The 16,012-nt window shown below is 36.8% G+C and overlaps 1 protein-coding gene across 4 annotated transcripts in view; it reads left to right on the top strand.

The window, feature by feature from the left end:
* The first annotated feature begins 3,675 nt into the window (after window positions 1-3,675).
* LOC141503247 (hydroxyacid-oxoacid transhydrogenase, mitochondrial) overlaps window positions 3,676-16,012 on the top strand; it is a 39,277-nt gene continuing 26,940 nt past the window's right edge. For 2 of the 4 annotated variants that reach the window (XM_074208450.1, XM_074208447.1), the window contains exons 1-4: window positions 3,676-3,748; window positions 8,389-8,426; window positions 13,250-13,293; window positions 15,818-15,871. In XM_074208450.1, coding sequence (XP_074064551.1) covers window positions 3,690-3,748; window positions 8,389-8,426; window positions 13,250-13,293; window positions 15,818-15,871 — 195 coding nt within the window. In that variant the 5' untranslated portion in view covers window positions 3,676-3,689. Of the gene's footprint in view, window positions 3,749-3,910; window positions 4,303-8,388; window positions 8,427-13,249; window positions 13,294-13,318; window positions 13,857-15,817; window positions 15,872-16,012 lie in introns of those variants that run through there. The other 2 variants (XM_074208449.1, XM_074208448.1) reach the window with 2 other exon arrangements.

Below are 16,012 nucleotides of genomic sequence, written 5' to 3'. Positions count from 1 at the left end.
AAACTGATAGATGCATGTTTTCTAGTCAGGGTCAACCCCTATTAACTTTATAAAAGGAAAATTCAAATTGATCCATAGTAAAAATACATGAATATTTTAAACATTTCAATTTACTGAATAAATTTGCATTATCTCTAGCAATGGCTGAATTAGACCATAGCATATTTACAGCAGAAAGAGCTAGATTTGGAATCAGAAAAATTTGTCCAGATCTTTAAGGCAAGTCACTTCAAATTCTCTGAGGTTCGTTTTCCTCAGCTGGAAGGTCAAGGGATTGGAACTAGGTTCAATTCAACAAACATTAAGTGCCTATGTGAAAGATTGCTAGATCAGTACTGGGTGGGGGAAGGAGCAGGCACACCAAAAAAAAGGCAAATGGCAGTCCCTGTCCTCAACAAGCTTACATTCCAATGGAGGAGGTAACAAGTAAACTGATACACAAAACAAGTGTTATATAGGATAAAAATTTTATTCAGGAAACAATTGAGAGAGGAAGCACTAGAATCAAGGATTTTGGGAAAGCTTCCTTGTAAAGGTGAATTTTTAGTTGAGACTTCCAAGGAAGCCGAGAAGGTAAATAGAACAGAAGAGGAAGCACATTCCAAGAAGTGGGGAACAACCAGAAGAAATACCCAGAGATGGGGTATCTTGTTCACAGAACAACCTAGAGACCAATGTTGGGGTCTAGGGTAGAAGACTGAAAAGATAGTGAGGTGTATGAAGAATTTAAAATGTCAACAGCATTTTGTATTCCTGGAGGCAACAGAAAACTACTAGTTTATTAAGTTGGGCAGGAAGGAGAAATTGACATGATTGGATTTAATGATTTAGGAAAATATTAATGGCTGAAGTGGACAAATCTTGCAGAAGGCCAACACAAGCAGTAGTCCAGGCATGAGAGTCTTTCCTAGAATGGTAACCTCTAGGATCCTTTTCATCTTAGCCTAAAACCTAGAAATACTTTAATTCCTTTGTAATTTTACAATAATGTCACCCTTTTGAGTACCATAAAAGTATAAATATAAAAAAGGAAGAGCTGTGCTTAGAGTCCACTTCTGATGTGTTATTTTGATAGGGGTCACTTAACCTTTATGCTCACAGGCTAGTGGCAGCAGCAGAAGCATAGTTGCTTTGGAATCTGGTGAAATTGTAGATTTCCCCCTCCCCCCCAAAAAAATTAGCAAATAATTACACAACTGCACAATAAGAAAGCTTTTGAGACTCCATAAAAGCACTTAAAATATAACATGTATCATTAGGGCCAATTATTTTAGTTAATAGATGAAGAAATAGACTCGGGAGATTAAAGGTTTATTCAGTTACTGGTATTAGTGCCCCAATCCTCTACAGATTCAAATGTTACAGTGAATTTTCATATCCCCCATGTGCATTCTGGTCCAGTAAAATTTACCTTTTACTGGAAAGGACCCTAAAAATCATTTAGGGTAAACCACCATCACCATTTCATCAATGACGAAATGGGCCTGAAGATAGGAGGTGACTAGCAGAAAGGTCAAATAGTTAATAAATGGGTAAAGACTGGATTTGAACTTAAAAGTGGCTCCAAGTCTAATATTTTTTCCACTAGGCTACACTATTTTAAGTCATCAGTGTATATGAGGAAGGTTTGTACTAGACTTTTCAAGGGTTTCTTTTAACTAAAGAAACTTTAAACCCTTACTGTTAATTTCTTTTTTTTTTTTAGGGGTTTTCTTTTTTGCAAGACAAATAGGGTCAAGTGGCTTGCTCAAGGCCACACAGCTAGGTAATTATTAAGTGTCTGAGACCAGATTTGAACCCAGGTACTCCTGACTCCAAGGCCAGTGCTTTGTCAACTATGCCACCTAGCTGCCCCCTATAATTTCAACATTCAAAGAATATCAGAAGAAATTTCTGATAAAATGGAAAAATGACCAAAAAAGAAAGTGAGAAATAATTTTAAAATATTAAGAGCCTACTTTTGTAGCATATACTGCTAGCAAGGTCTGACCGTGACACTCTTGCCCAAGCAAAGCTTTGACTTCAATTGCCTTTAAGACAAAATATACATTCCTCAGTCTGTCATTTAACATTCACCATGTGACTTTGAAGCAGGTTGGAGTCAGAAGGATCTGAGTACAAATCTGGTCTCAGACATTACCAGCTTTGTGACCAGGGCAAGTCACTTAACCCTATTTGCCTTGGTTTTCTCCTCTAGAAAATGAGCTGGAACAGAAAATGGCAAACCCCTCCTGTATCTTTGCCAAGAAAACTCCAGTCATGAAGAATTGAACAAGACTGAAATGACTAAACAACATGATGTGACTCCATCTTGGCTTTCTAGACTTCTCATCAAATATTCTTCCTTTCAATTTCTACTTTCCACTCAGAGTAGTCCACTTGGTGTTCCAACCATAGAATGACTTGTCTCCCAATTCTTCCTTTATGCATACAGGCTATCGTTGCCAACCCTGTTTATTTTCCTCACTCATTTCTGTCTCATAGAATCCCTAGATTCCATTCAAATCATGCTCTGGGGCCTTTAGAAGACCTTTCCTTATCTCCTGGTTATTGGTGCACCTCTCCCTGGTCAGTCAATAAACATTTGTTCATTGTTAATGTTGTGCCAGGCTATTTGTTCCTGGCCTGTAGTAGTGCCTTCTAAGCTCTTATTGTCCAATCAGTCACAGTTGGCCACATTAAACAGTTGCCACCCGCATAGTGATGTCACTTTGGTCCTCTTTGAGAGCAAAGATTCTATTGTATCTGCCAGGCACTATGCTAAGAGCTGGGGCTACGCAAATAAACCAGTCCCTCAGCTCTCAAGAAGCTCACAATCTGAGTGACAATATTCAAGCATTGATGTACAAACAAATTTATAGGGCAAAAATGGAAATAATCTGAGGGAAGACACTAAGGAAAGACTTCTTGTAGAAATGATACTTTTGACACCACCTAAAACTATTTTGTATTTTTCTGCATGTATTGGTTATGTTCTTATCTTTGTACTGTTCATTCCTTCCAGGAGAGTGTAAAAGCACGGTGAGAGCAGTTTTTGGATTTTTGTATCCTCAGAAACTAGCACACCTTCCTAGTACTGAAATATAGAAAAAAAGGAAAGAATTTTTACTACTTTTTTTTACAGAGAAGGAAACTGAGTCCCAAAAAAGTTTCCAGGGCCAACATTTTAGAACAGTGTAGCCTCAAGGGAAGGGGTCTCTGATAGGTCATGTAAGCCAACGCTCACATTTTAAAGAGAAACAAGTCCGGAGACGGAGAACCAGTCCTGGTGCCCGAGCAACCTCAGCTCCTGGGTTCCCCCTCCTCCCCCTTGTTTTACTCAAAAGCCACACGAGTTTGGTTTGCACAAATATGCCGAGGGCTGGAATTCCGTCCGAAGTGCACCTCGAAGGTCAAAGGTCCCCGGACCACGTGCTCCCCGCCCCCCCAAGGATGGAAGGAGCTGGGGAGGGGGCGGGGTTGTCGGCTGCGTCAGTAACTAGCGGGAGGCAAGGCAGCTCTTTCCCTTGAACTTGACCACAGAGAGTGTCTGGGCGGGGCGGAAGGCGAAGGGCGGGGCCGCGAGCCGGGCCGGCCATTGGCCGAGCCGGGGGCGGGGCCGCGAGCCGGGCCGGCCATTGGCCGAGCCGGGGGGCGTGTCCCGCGGGGCCGCCCTCGGCCCCGCCTGCGCGCGCAGCTCCGGGGCAGCCATGGCCGCCGCGGGCAGGGACAGGGTCGCTCACCTGCTGAGGCAGCTGCAGCGCGCGGCGTGAGTGCTCCGGCCCCGTGGGCCCCGCCCGGGCCTGGGCCGAGTGCTGGGAGGGGGCCGCCGGCTGAGACCCCCCACAGCCGCTGCGGGCGCCCCCCGGGCCCCCCGCACCTCCCAGCCCGGCAGGCAGTTCGGGAGGGGGCGGGGAGGGAAAGAAGGCTCGGGCTAGGTCCCCTCCCCCTCCTCCCGGGGCCGGACTCCAGACAAGCTTTCTCTAAAACTCTGATATTGCATGACTTTCAGTATTAACTTGACTTTTCTGAGTCTCCATAGATTAAGACCGAACTGCAACCAGATGATCTTGAAGGCCCTTTTCCCTCAAGCTTTAATCTTCTGCGATTCTCAGTCACTTAACAACTCTGGGCCTTCGTTTCCTCTTTTGTAACCACAGTCTTGGCCCAGCAGATGGGCAGACAGACAGATTTCAGGAGGAAGGGAGGAAAGCTTCCAGCAGGTTGAATGTGGAAGAAATGGCAGAATGGGGAGAAAAGCTAAACAAGGATACGAGGATGTCGAATGAGTTTCAGTCTGTAATTTTGGAGAGAGAGAGAGAGGTGACAAAATAACAGATCTATTTGTGTATTTCAATATAACAATAATAATTCAAATTGTATAGCACTTCAAGATGGGGGGGGGGGGGGGCAAGTGTTCCTGAGACAGATTCTTCTGTTAATAGTATTTGGTTCAATATAATCTGAACCTCCTCCCCCCCCAAAAAAAGAAAAAAGATGGATTCCTATGAAGTATATAAAGCAAGTATCTGTTCTGCATATGAAGAAAATGAGAAAAATGAGAGGTTAAAGTACTTACCTAAAGATGTTCCTTCCCAATTGCTCTTGCCTGTTTTTCTAATTGAAATTACTTTAGCATTTGTTTTTTGTTTTTTGCTTTTTAACTTATCTATTTATTTTTCTTCTCTGAATAGAATGTATGCTTCCTGAAGGCAAGGATTTAGGGTGGGGGGGAGGGTTAATTTAGTCTTTGTTTAGCCCAACTGCACCACGCTTTGCCAGTCCTAAGTACTTAATAAATAAAAGAAATTCCCTGAATGCTAGTCAAACTATGCAACCTCAAGAACTAGTTAGATCTCTCCACCCCTATTTTTAAAAAAATAATAAACCCAAAGGCAAAATGAACAGCCTGATTCAGACAATTTGGCTAGTCTGAATACTAGCCAAAATCTCTTAGCTTTTTGAGTTTCAGTTTTATCATCTCCAAAATGAATGCCTTAGTCTAGATGGCCTCCAAAGGCCTTTCTAGATAATATTCAATAGTCCTGATGGGAGAGGAGAGGGAAGTATCATGTCATTTTTAAAATGCAAAATTCCATTTCTTATTCTTGATAAGCATGTGTTTTCCATTACAGATCTGATATCCATGCTTTATGCCCACATTTCTCCTTCATATTCATTGTTAATATGTGTCATTGAAATATTTCAGCACCTATATACTTATTGAGAGGTAGTATTACATAGTAGAGAGCTAACTTCAGGGTCAAAAAGATATGAGTTCAAACCCTGTCTTGATTATGAACTGGCTGGACGAGTCAATAAACTTCCCAATGTTCTAGGTAACTTTCTATAACTAATTACAGAGAAGATGCCAATCTTTCTTGTTAGAGGGAGTTTCCTCAAATGTAATAACTCTTAAGAACAATAGAGAGCAAGTAAAAGATTACTTGGATATGGTAACTTAGTCATTGTCAAGAGTGTAGTTAATGCTAAAATGATAAGATTCCACCAGAGTGATAAGAGGCAGAAGTCATCCCGCATGGCTTTTAGGAGATAAAAATGTGTAAGTCAAAGAAAGGAAACAAAAGGGACAGTTATTTGAAGGAGGAATAGATTCAAGTTATGGCTTTGTTTGGGTTTTTTTTTTTAGGTTTTTGCAAGGCAAATGGGGTTAAGTGGCTTGCCCAAGGCCACACAGCTAGGTAGTTTTTAAGGATCTGAGACTGGATTTGAACCCAGGTACCCCTGACTCCAGGACCTGTGCTTTATCCACTACACAACCTAGCCACCCCATGGTTTTTGTTTTAAATCAGAAAGATTCAGTCCCTATATATTGCTAATGCTTAGAATTCAAGAAATAAGTTGAGTGTTTTAACTATAAATCCAATCTACTAAGATTCTGGAATCTAAGATATAGTCAAAGCTATATATTTTTTTCCACTGTCAATAAATGGCTGTGAGAGTTAAAAAGCTAAGTACCACAGAATCAGTGTTTTTGTTTTTGTTTTGTTTTGTTTTTAGATTTTCTAAGGCAATGGGTTTAAATGGCTTACCCAAGGCCACACAGCTAGGTAATTATTAAGTGTCTGAGGCCAAATTTGAACTCAGGTACTCCTGACTCCAAGGCCAGTACTCTATCCAAGGCCAGTACTCTATCCACCTAGCCGCCCTTGAATCAATGTTTTTGAATTGTGGTGCTGGAGAAAACTTTTGAGAATCCCTTGAACAGCAAGGAGATCAAGTCAATCAATATTAAGAGAAATTAATTCAGACAATTCACTGTAAGGCAAAATACTGAAACTGAAACTTAAGTTTCAGAAGGAAAATGACATGATACTTCCCTCTCCTCCTTGGCCCTCATGGTGTTTGGACTCATGGAGAAGATTCATTGGAAAAGCCTCTGCTGTTGGAAAAGAGTAAATCATGAGCTTGGATAGACTTTGGGAGATAGTGGAGGATAGATGGGTCATGGTGTGCTGTGGTCTATGGGTCACAAAGAGTCACACTCCTGAATGACTGCACAACAGCAACAACAATCTACTAAAAGAAAAATAGAGAAATCATTTCAGGCCTTCCTATAAAGGAGGACATTCTTTATTTGAAACATTTTTCCCCTTATATTAGAAAATGAAGAATAAATAACAATAACAATCTGAAACATAGAGAATGGGGGGGAATGGAGGAATAAAAGTAGAAATAGGAAAATAAAAATACATTCAGATGAGGCAAGTCCTAGAAAGAAAGGCATAATGAGAAGTAAGATGGAAAGAAAATCTAAACATAGCAACATGACTCAATGGAAAGAGTAATGGCTCTAGTTGGAGAACCTCATTTCAGTTTCCACTTCTCATATGGCTTCAAGCAAATCTCTTAAAGTCCCTGGGACTCATATATAAAATGACAGAATAAGATTACATGGCCCTGTGCAGTACCTTACCATGCGAGGGCTATGATGCATCCTAGTGATGTAACTAATGGGGGAACCCACTCAGAATTGGAAATGATGAGTTTGGATTTTGTCCTTGTCTTTCTTCTGATGGAAATTAAAATTTCTACTTGAGTGGGAAATATCATGAAAACCAATAGAGGAGGAAAATTATTGACTGTTAATAGTTGAGAATCATCAGAATCTTTTACTTGTGTTTCCAGAGTTCCAGGTTTACTTCAAAATAAAATCAATTGATATTTCACTATTTAGAACACTAGATGGCAGTCTTGATCCAGTATAAAAAATAAGTTGGCAATTCTCAAGATTCAATTCAGTTCTGCAATTCTGATTACTTGAATCACTCAGCAATATTCCAAGAATTAATCAAGCACAACTCCCTGTGGTAGATACTTTAGTGATTGCCCAGAAGAATAAGAAATTGGTCTCTGAGATCATAAAATGCATTCTATAAACCTTATAATGCTAAATAAGGGGAACTCTTTTGTTTGTTAGTTAAATGACAGGAAGAAGATTCAAAGAACAGTCAGAGAAATAAGAAAAAGAAAAACAAGAACAAAAAAAGCTAAGAAAGAATAAAGTTTCCAAAAGGAGAGAACGCAAATGTGATAGCTCTTAAGAATAGAGAGCAAGTAAAAGGTCACTTGGATATGGTTACTTAGTCCTTGTCAATGAGTGTAGTTAATGCTAGAATGACAAGATTCAACCAGAGTGATAAGAGGTAGAAATCATTCTGCATGGCTTTTAGGAGATAAAAATTTGGAAGTCAAAGAAAGGAAACAAAAGGGACCGTCACTTGAAGGAGGAATAGATTCAATTTATGGTTTTTGTTTTAAATCAGGAAGATCTATTCTGATTTAAAAGCTTAAGAGGAAAGTGCTCATAAGAAACAAAGTTTGAAGATTCCTAAGAGTGGGAAGAATTTAAGAAACAAATTCCTAGAGGATGTGGGAGGGAATAAGAGGGAATAGTTGAAGGGATTGACCTTGAAAAGGATAATAATATCACTGACTTAGAACTGGAAGGGACTTCAGAGGTTATCTAGTCTAACCCCACTATTGTACAGATGGGTAAATTAAAGCCTTTGAACAGTAAGTGATCACCATTAGATTTGGAGAAGGGCAGATATTTATGAGCTGGGTCAAAACTATAGATTATATAAACATTTACTGAATACTTAATATATTTCAGGATAATAGCTACTCAGTAAATACTGGTTAAATAAATATGAATGATGACAGAATGAATAACTGTAGCCATAGCAATTAACTACTTATTATCCAGAGTGATTCCTAGATAATATTTATGCTTTATCAGCTAATAGTCACTCATTACCCAATCTAACATTTTATAGAATTTGGGCAATGGAATATAATAGAACAGTCACTGCCATAATCAAGTATCTGATCTTCTGACATTACAGTTTTCCTTAAATACATCTTTCTTCTTTTCCTTGTCCTTAGATGCCAGTGTCCTACTCATTCTCACACTTATTCCCAAGGTAATGTATTTTATTTTTAAAAGGGCTACATTTTGAATCTTTGCAGTTCAAGTTTATTATAAACTAAGACAAAGAGCAAGGTAAGAAAATAAACAACAGTAGGAGGAAGGCAGAGATTCTGTGAACATAAAAGATTAAATGACCCATAGCTGTAAAACTGGTAATAACATTAACATGATGTATAATGTTGATTAAGGATAGATATTAAGTATATACTTTTATAGTTTTTACCCATGACATAAGTGACATACAGGACTGTGAATATTAGTGATTTGCCAGGTCTGAAAGTAGTATTTTAGACAGAAATGGAAGTTCCATCTGAATTCGTCAAAAATGGGTTTTACTCAAGATGAAATTTTCTTCTGATAAAAGTCAGAAAACTAAAATCAAAAGTGGTTTCTCTAAGGAAAAGACTTCTAGTGTTTTTGTGTGTGTTTAAAAGAATACTGCAGTTCTCCAAAACTCTGAAATAAGCTAGCAATCTTCTGTTCCCATAAAGTCTTAAGCCTTTACAAAGTCCATTGTCCTCACAATGTCCATTGTCCAACTGGCCGGCAGGATGCTCATTGTATCATCAGCATGTACATCGCATGTCATATTAATTAGTAGTTCAAAAACTGATTTAGACCCTAAAAAGAAAGGTCAAATTCAAGCAACCTGACAAGGGGTGGTAAGGAAGGCGCTTTTAACAGCATGAAACCCACAGCTGAAAACAAAAGAGAAGTTTGTGAAGGAGGGGAACAAAGGGGAAGACATATTAGTGCATTTCCATATTGGTCTAGTGGCTCAGTATTTCAAGCTTAACCTCAAAGTATTTGGAGTTTATTATCATAACTTGATTCTTTGATTCAGAATTCAGATTTTAACTTCTATGTCAGACCAAGAAGTAGTAACTCAATCATTTGGATCTCCTGGAAAGCAGATGTCTTTCCTTTTTTTTTTTTTACAATTGTTTTCTTCTAGCTATTGGCAAGAATTAACAAAGACTCACTTGATTCCCACTTCAAAATATTGAATCAACTGCTTAGAGAGGCTTTAAAGATTTCAAATTCTATTATGCCCTAATTTTTCATAGAGGGAAAATGTAATAGAGGAAGTGTGGGATTGTGACCAAAGGCCAGTATTTAGTGTCTGGAAAACTTGGGAACTGAGTTCAAATTCTGCCTCTGACACCTACAAGTACATAAGCAAGTCACCATCTTTCAATGACCATAAGTTATAAGCAATTTATGCATCAATTAAGTCTTACTCCTGAAGAAATTCTTACAGAAAGGTGTTCACTCAGTCATTTTGTTTATATAACTATAAAAGTATAACCAATATTCTTCAATTCTGTGATGTTTAAAGCAACAGGTCAATTTGGTTAATTTAGAGTAGCAGCTATTATACTTAAATATTTCAGAATGCTGTGATTTCCTTGGTATGAGCACATCCTTCACTGATAGAGTTCAACACTTCCACAGTTTAGAACTTCCAGAGCTGCTAGGGCTAAAAGAATTTCTTCAATCTGTTACCAACTTGGTTATGAAGTTCTTCCAATCTAGATTGACTGGTTCTCAGAATACAGGTCTACAATCTATCACCCAGGCCCCATATTCAAAATCTCTGTAACCTAACATGTCTAACTAGAGTTCATACTTGGTTGGTATGACCTTTGAGAACCCAGGGTTGCCTTCCCCACCCCCAATATAAGACATCAGAGTAAGACTCTATTTGGTTTTTTTTTTTTATTATTTATTTAAGGCAATGGGGTTAAGTGGCTTGCCCAAGGTCATACAGCTAGGCAATTATTAAGTGTCTGAGGTCAGATTTGAACTCAGGTCCTCCTGACTCCAGGGCTGTTGCTCTATCCCACTGCACCACCTAGCTGCCTCCTGAGTAAGACTTTAAAGGAAAAGATATTATATTAGAAACTGTTAGAATTTAATGTCCTAGACAATCTGCATTAGTAGAAGTTCCTTACACAGAACTTCCAATGAAATCATAGGTCCAGTCGTCATCATCATCACTATCAACATCACTAACACCATCATCATCATCATCATTCATTGGAGGACCAGCCCTGTGATTTCATTGATTCAGAAAACTTCTGAGGAAATATCCTCATTCAAAGTAGATTGGCATCTGTTGGAAAATTTATAGCTTAAAGAGTCATGACTATCTAAGATACAGATATATAGATATATAATATTTATGTATTTATTCATTGGAGTCCTATTTATAATTCTGTCTGAAACATAATCCTTTGTTAGCATAAGTAAGATCCTAAACTTTCTTGAAAATTATCTATGGAATTATGCTATGGAAATAATAAGGCTTCATCTCCAAAAGAAAAAGCCTTAACATTTTCCAATTCATAAATAGCTTGATGGCATTTCCTGATGAGAGGTAATAGTTACTTTAATAAACAAAAGCAATCACAATGAAAACAAAACTATTGCAGGAAGTAGTAGAAGTATAACTAAGATCCTAATTAATGAATTTATTAAGGGAGAGTTCCTACTGAATAGATTGTTTAAATTCTTTATTTTTTTAATTTTCTTTCGCTCCCCTCCTGCCCCCCCACCACCACTATTGAAAAAGAAAAATAATTTGTAAGAAATTTGGATAATCAGTCAAAACATATTCTCACATTGGCTATGCCAAAAAATATTCATGTTTCATTCTGCAGCTTGAATCCTTCAATTTTCTGTCAAGAGATGGGCAGTATGCTTTATCACTAATCTGGAATCATGATGGTCATTGCTTGATCAGAATTTCTTAAATCTTTCAAGATTGTTTGTCTTTACAATGTTGTTTTTGTTATTGTATGCACTATTCTCCTGGTTCTGCTTAATTCACTCTGTGTCAGTTTATAAAAGTATTCTTATTAAGGTTTTTGTGGAATCATCCCTTTCTTCATTTATTAAAGCATGATACATCTTATATCATAATTTGTTCAGTCATTCTGTAATTAATTGACACTACCCATCCATTACAAAAGACTAAAATGAAAATTCATTCCATATGAGTTCTTCCCCAGTTTTAAAATAATTTGGGGGGGTATTGACCTTATAGTGATATGACTGAGTCAAAAGGCATGCACAGTGTTCCAATTTGCTTTCCAGAATGACTGTACCAATTCTCAATTCCATCAGCCATTCATTTATGGGCTTCAACCTCTATCATTTTCCTTTTTGTCAGTTTTGACAGCCCAATGGATCTGAGATGGTGCCTCAGAGTTCCTTTAATGTGTATTTTTCTAATTGAAGATTTGGAGAATTTTTTTCCACATGACTATTTATACCTTGAATTTCTTCCTTTGAAAACAACCTGTTCATACTCTGACCATTTGTAAACCGGGGAATGACTATTAAGCTTAGACATACAAGTAGGAAGTAGTGCAATGAATAGAACTCTGGGCTGGAGTCAAATCCTACCTCTACACTTACTAGATATATGACTTTGAATAAGTCACTTAACCTCTGCCACAGTTTCTTCATTTGTAAAATGGAAATAATAATAAATAATTATTTAATAATTATTTAATTTAATAAATAAACACAATTAATAATAAATATTCCAGGGTGGTTGGGAAGATAAAATTAGATAAGATTTATAAAGTGTTCATCGAGCCTTAAAGTACTATATATAAAATGATTATGATGATTAAGTCATTAAAAATAATAAATTAGATCTTTTCAGAGAAATTAGCTACAAGGATGCTTTTCCATGGTTACCTGCTTCTTTTCTAATATTGCTTGTATTGGTTTTGTTTGTGCAAAGACTTTCAAATTCTATATAATCGATATTCTCCATTTTATTTGGGGTGGTCTATCTCTATTTGGTTATAGACTTATCCTATCAATGGATCTGAAAGGTATTTTTTTCCCTCTAATTTGTTAATTATGTTACACTTCATGTCTAAGTTATGTAACCAATTGAAGCTTATCTTGGCATAGTTTCAAATGTTGACCAAAACCTAATTTCTACCATACTGCTCCTCAATTTTCCCAAAAATTTAATAGTGATTTTTACCCCAATAACTAAGGATTATCTGTGCATTAATATGAAATGGGGCTCGAGCTATACCATTTGTATAAGGTAATAGTTTATTCATTACTTAGGCTGGACATATCAATTCCTTTTATCTAGGCTATGGACATTTGACATGTTTTTAAGTTACACTATGAATAAAGAATTCAGTATAGAAGATTTAAAATCATTCTATTCATTTTCAAAAATAAGTATCTTCTTGGACATAGCTTCTTTCCTACCAACCACAACATGGGGAGGTTTTCTCTAAAAGAAGGCACAAAGGTCTTTGGGACCTCACTGCTCTAGCTTCTGGATCATCTAGGGACTTAAAAAGTCCTAGCTATGAGGGACCTAATGGGTGGTAAGAGCTCATAAGTTATCACACCTGATGACCTACTAACCAGTACATTTCCATATGGAGAGGGGGTTGGGCCTTATCCAAAGAAAGAAGTGAATTGTCACTGTTTCCTTGTTTCCTGTCTTTGCTGTGTTAAGGCAAAGTAAACTTTTCAAACATTAAATGACTTGTGAGTACCTCCTTTCATCCCCAAAACAAACTTGAACAAGGAAAATGTTTGTATTAAAGCGGAGCCTCCAAATCAGTCTAGGGCTACAGGCTAAACTTAAACAAATTTTTTATTTAACTAGAATTGCAACAATGAAACCTGACACAACTTTTTTCTTAAAAAAAGACTTCACTATGGGCAAATTTAAATGTTTACTATTTGGAAACTTGAATCAATTTAGAGTAATGATATTTTGTTTTTTGAAACCCACTGATTTTCATCATTCAACTTCTCTTCCAGCTCCTGGACTTCCTGCTTCCGAGAAAACAGATTATGCATTTGAGGTAGAAAACAACTCAATCTTTATTATGGATGATCAGAGAAAATAACAGTTTGTCTGGTATCTTTTTAAAGTTTGCTTCAATCATTCGCAGCATTATTATGAAGATTAAATGAAATAACATGTATAAATCACATAGCTATTTTTATAGTAGTTGTTCTTCATGATAGAAGAGGACCATGCCATTATGTACATGTTGACATGACTTGCAGAGTATGTTTATTATAGTGAGGGGTGTGCTATGTAAAGATATCCTTCTCATGGCCTTTCCTAGAACCATTTCACCTCTCGGGCTGATTTGATAGGAAATAGAATTTGTAATGATATCTGGATGCTGTGGGAGTTCTTGGCCTTCTGGATATGATATCCTCCTATATCATTGAGCACCATCTCAACAAGCAGCAAAGTGCTGAAATGTGATTTTCTGATGACAAATTGGCAACAATACTGCACATCAAAACCTGTCTCTCAGTAATCTAATTGTCAGTATGGACTTTTCCTCTCAGGTCTGCAATTCTATTTTCCCTGAAACCCAAAGACCCACCAGAAACTGCCTGGCAGGACATGGTAATAACAATGCTCAGGAGCTCTAATCAGAATTGTTTATGGTCAGAACTATGATAGTATCTGGTCATCTTCAAATACCTGACTTTCATTCTCTACTAATGAAAACCTTCTTGGCATGGGCCATCTAACCATGTCAGATCTGTGTAAAGTCATCTTTGTAAAATAAATAGCAACACCTATATAGTTAATAGACAGTATTTATAATGACTGTAGAAAAAAATATATATCATGATCACCCGACTACCAACCTGGTAAATGAGTTTTTTCAAGCTTAGGTAAGTTTATCTTCTCACAATAGATATGCAGTGCTACTAATGAGACCAAGATCACTTGTAATAAAAAAAATAATAACTAATATTCCTGTAGCACCTATGCTGTGCTAAACAATTTGATCTTCACAACAGCCCTAGGAGGTAGATGCTATTATTATTATTCCCATTTTACAGATTAGGAAACTGAGGCAGATAGAGTGTAAAGTGACTTGCCCAGAATCACGCAGCTATTAAGTGTCTGAGGTTAAATGTGAACTCAGATCTCCTCAACTCCAGGCACTCTATCCACTGTACAACCTAGCTAGGTGATAATTTTTAAGGATATAATGTCTGTAATCATCAAATATTAAAATTTTTAAAACTAATAATTAAAGTTATTCATTATAATTATATGAACCCTTTCGAGTATAAAGTACATTCAGGGTATAATGCTGGCATAGATATCTCTTGTGAAGCAGCTGGGGCTGATAAGGATTTTCTGACCTAAGGTCAGAAAAACCTGTGTTCACATTTTGTCTGTCTGACCTTGGGAAAGTCACCTAAACATCTCTCTGCCTCAATTCCTTTTTCTGAAAAACAAGGATGCAGCATTATTATGAAGATGAAATGAAATAACATATATAAAATGCTTTGCAAATATTGAAGCTCTATGTTGCAAATCACAAATGTCCAGAAATCTTCTATCCTGTCATATAGATAAGATAAAAATTCTAGTTCAATAGATATTCAACTAATACTATAAAACCTAAATATTTCAGAAGTTCATTCTAGTTCAACAAGCATTTACTCAGGGCATATTAATTGCCAAGTGCTAGTGCTAAACATAGGAAATAAAGTATGAAAAATGATGTTGTTGCTAATCTCACAAGAGCATGTAGATGTACACAGATAAGTAAAAGACAGAGTATGATGGAAGTGAAGAGTAACTCATTAAAAGGACACTAGGAAAATTGGAGGGAGGAGGATATGTTTACTTGAAGGAGGGGAACAGATCGAAGACCCCTTGAAAGACATACACTTGAACTTAAAATCCAATAAAAAGTTCAACAGACTGAGGTGAAATGCATTTTAGGCCATACAAAATGTCTAGTCAATCAGTCAGGACTAGAGTGCATGGTGGGGAATAAAAGAAAATAAGTAGAAAAGTAAAATTTTTGGAACTAGATTGTGCAAAGTCTTAAATTCTAAGAAGTTTGCATTTTATGCTATGGCAGTAGGGAGCCAGTAAAGATTTTTTAGAAAAACAATATATAATCAGAATTGTGCTTGAGAAAGTTTATTTTGAAACTATGTAAAGGATTATAGACTGGAAAAAGCTCAAAGCAAGAAGACCAAGTGAAACTACTCTTTTTTCCTTATTAAATATATTTTATTTTTTTCTCTCAATAACATGTTAAAACAATTAAAAAAATGTTTTTAAGTTTTGATTTCTAAATTCTACTCCTCTTTCCTCCTCACTTCCCCAAGATAGTAAACAATCATATATAGATTATACATGTGTGATCATGTTAAACATTTCTATATCGAGACTACTATTTTAATAGCCCCTAGAGTAATAATATTGTGAGGGAAGAGAGGAGAGCAGATGTGAACTTTATGTTAAAGCTTTTACATTAAGTCTATCAATATCATCATCATAATAAATTTATATGTATATCAAAGTAATTAACCTGCACTTTGTTCATGCAGATGGCAGTTTCAAATATTAGATATGGAGCAGGAGTGACAAAAGAAGTTGGCATGGTATGTATTTAAAAGTCTACATTCTATTTTGTAGGCATTCATTAATAATAATAATAATTGATGATAATATAAGTACTAGAAAAAAATGGCTTTCTAGGAATTGAATTGTTCAAATTTATCAGTCAAGAGTCATAGTTCTAA

Source organism: Macrotis lagotis, chromosome X, assembly GCF_037893015.1.
Source record: "Macrotis lagotis isolate mMagLag1 chromosome X, bilby.v1.9.chrom.fasta, whole genome shotgun sequence".
NCBI lineage: Eukaryota > Metazoa > Chordata > Mammalia > Peramelemorphia > Peramelidae > Macrotis > Macrotis lagotis.
The sequence above is the reverse complement of the archived record's forward strand: the minus strand, read 5'-3'. Positions and strand labels throughout refer to the sequence as shown.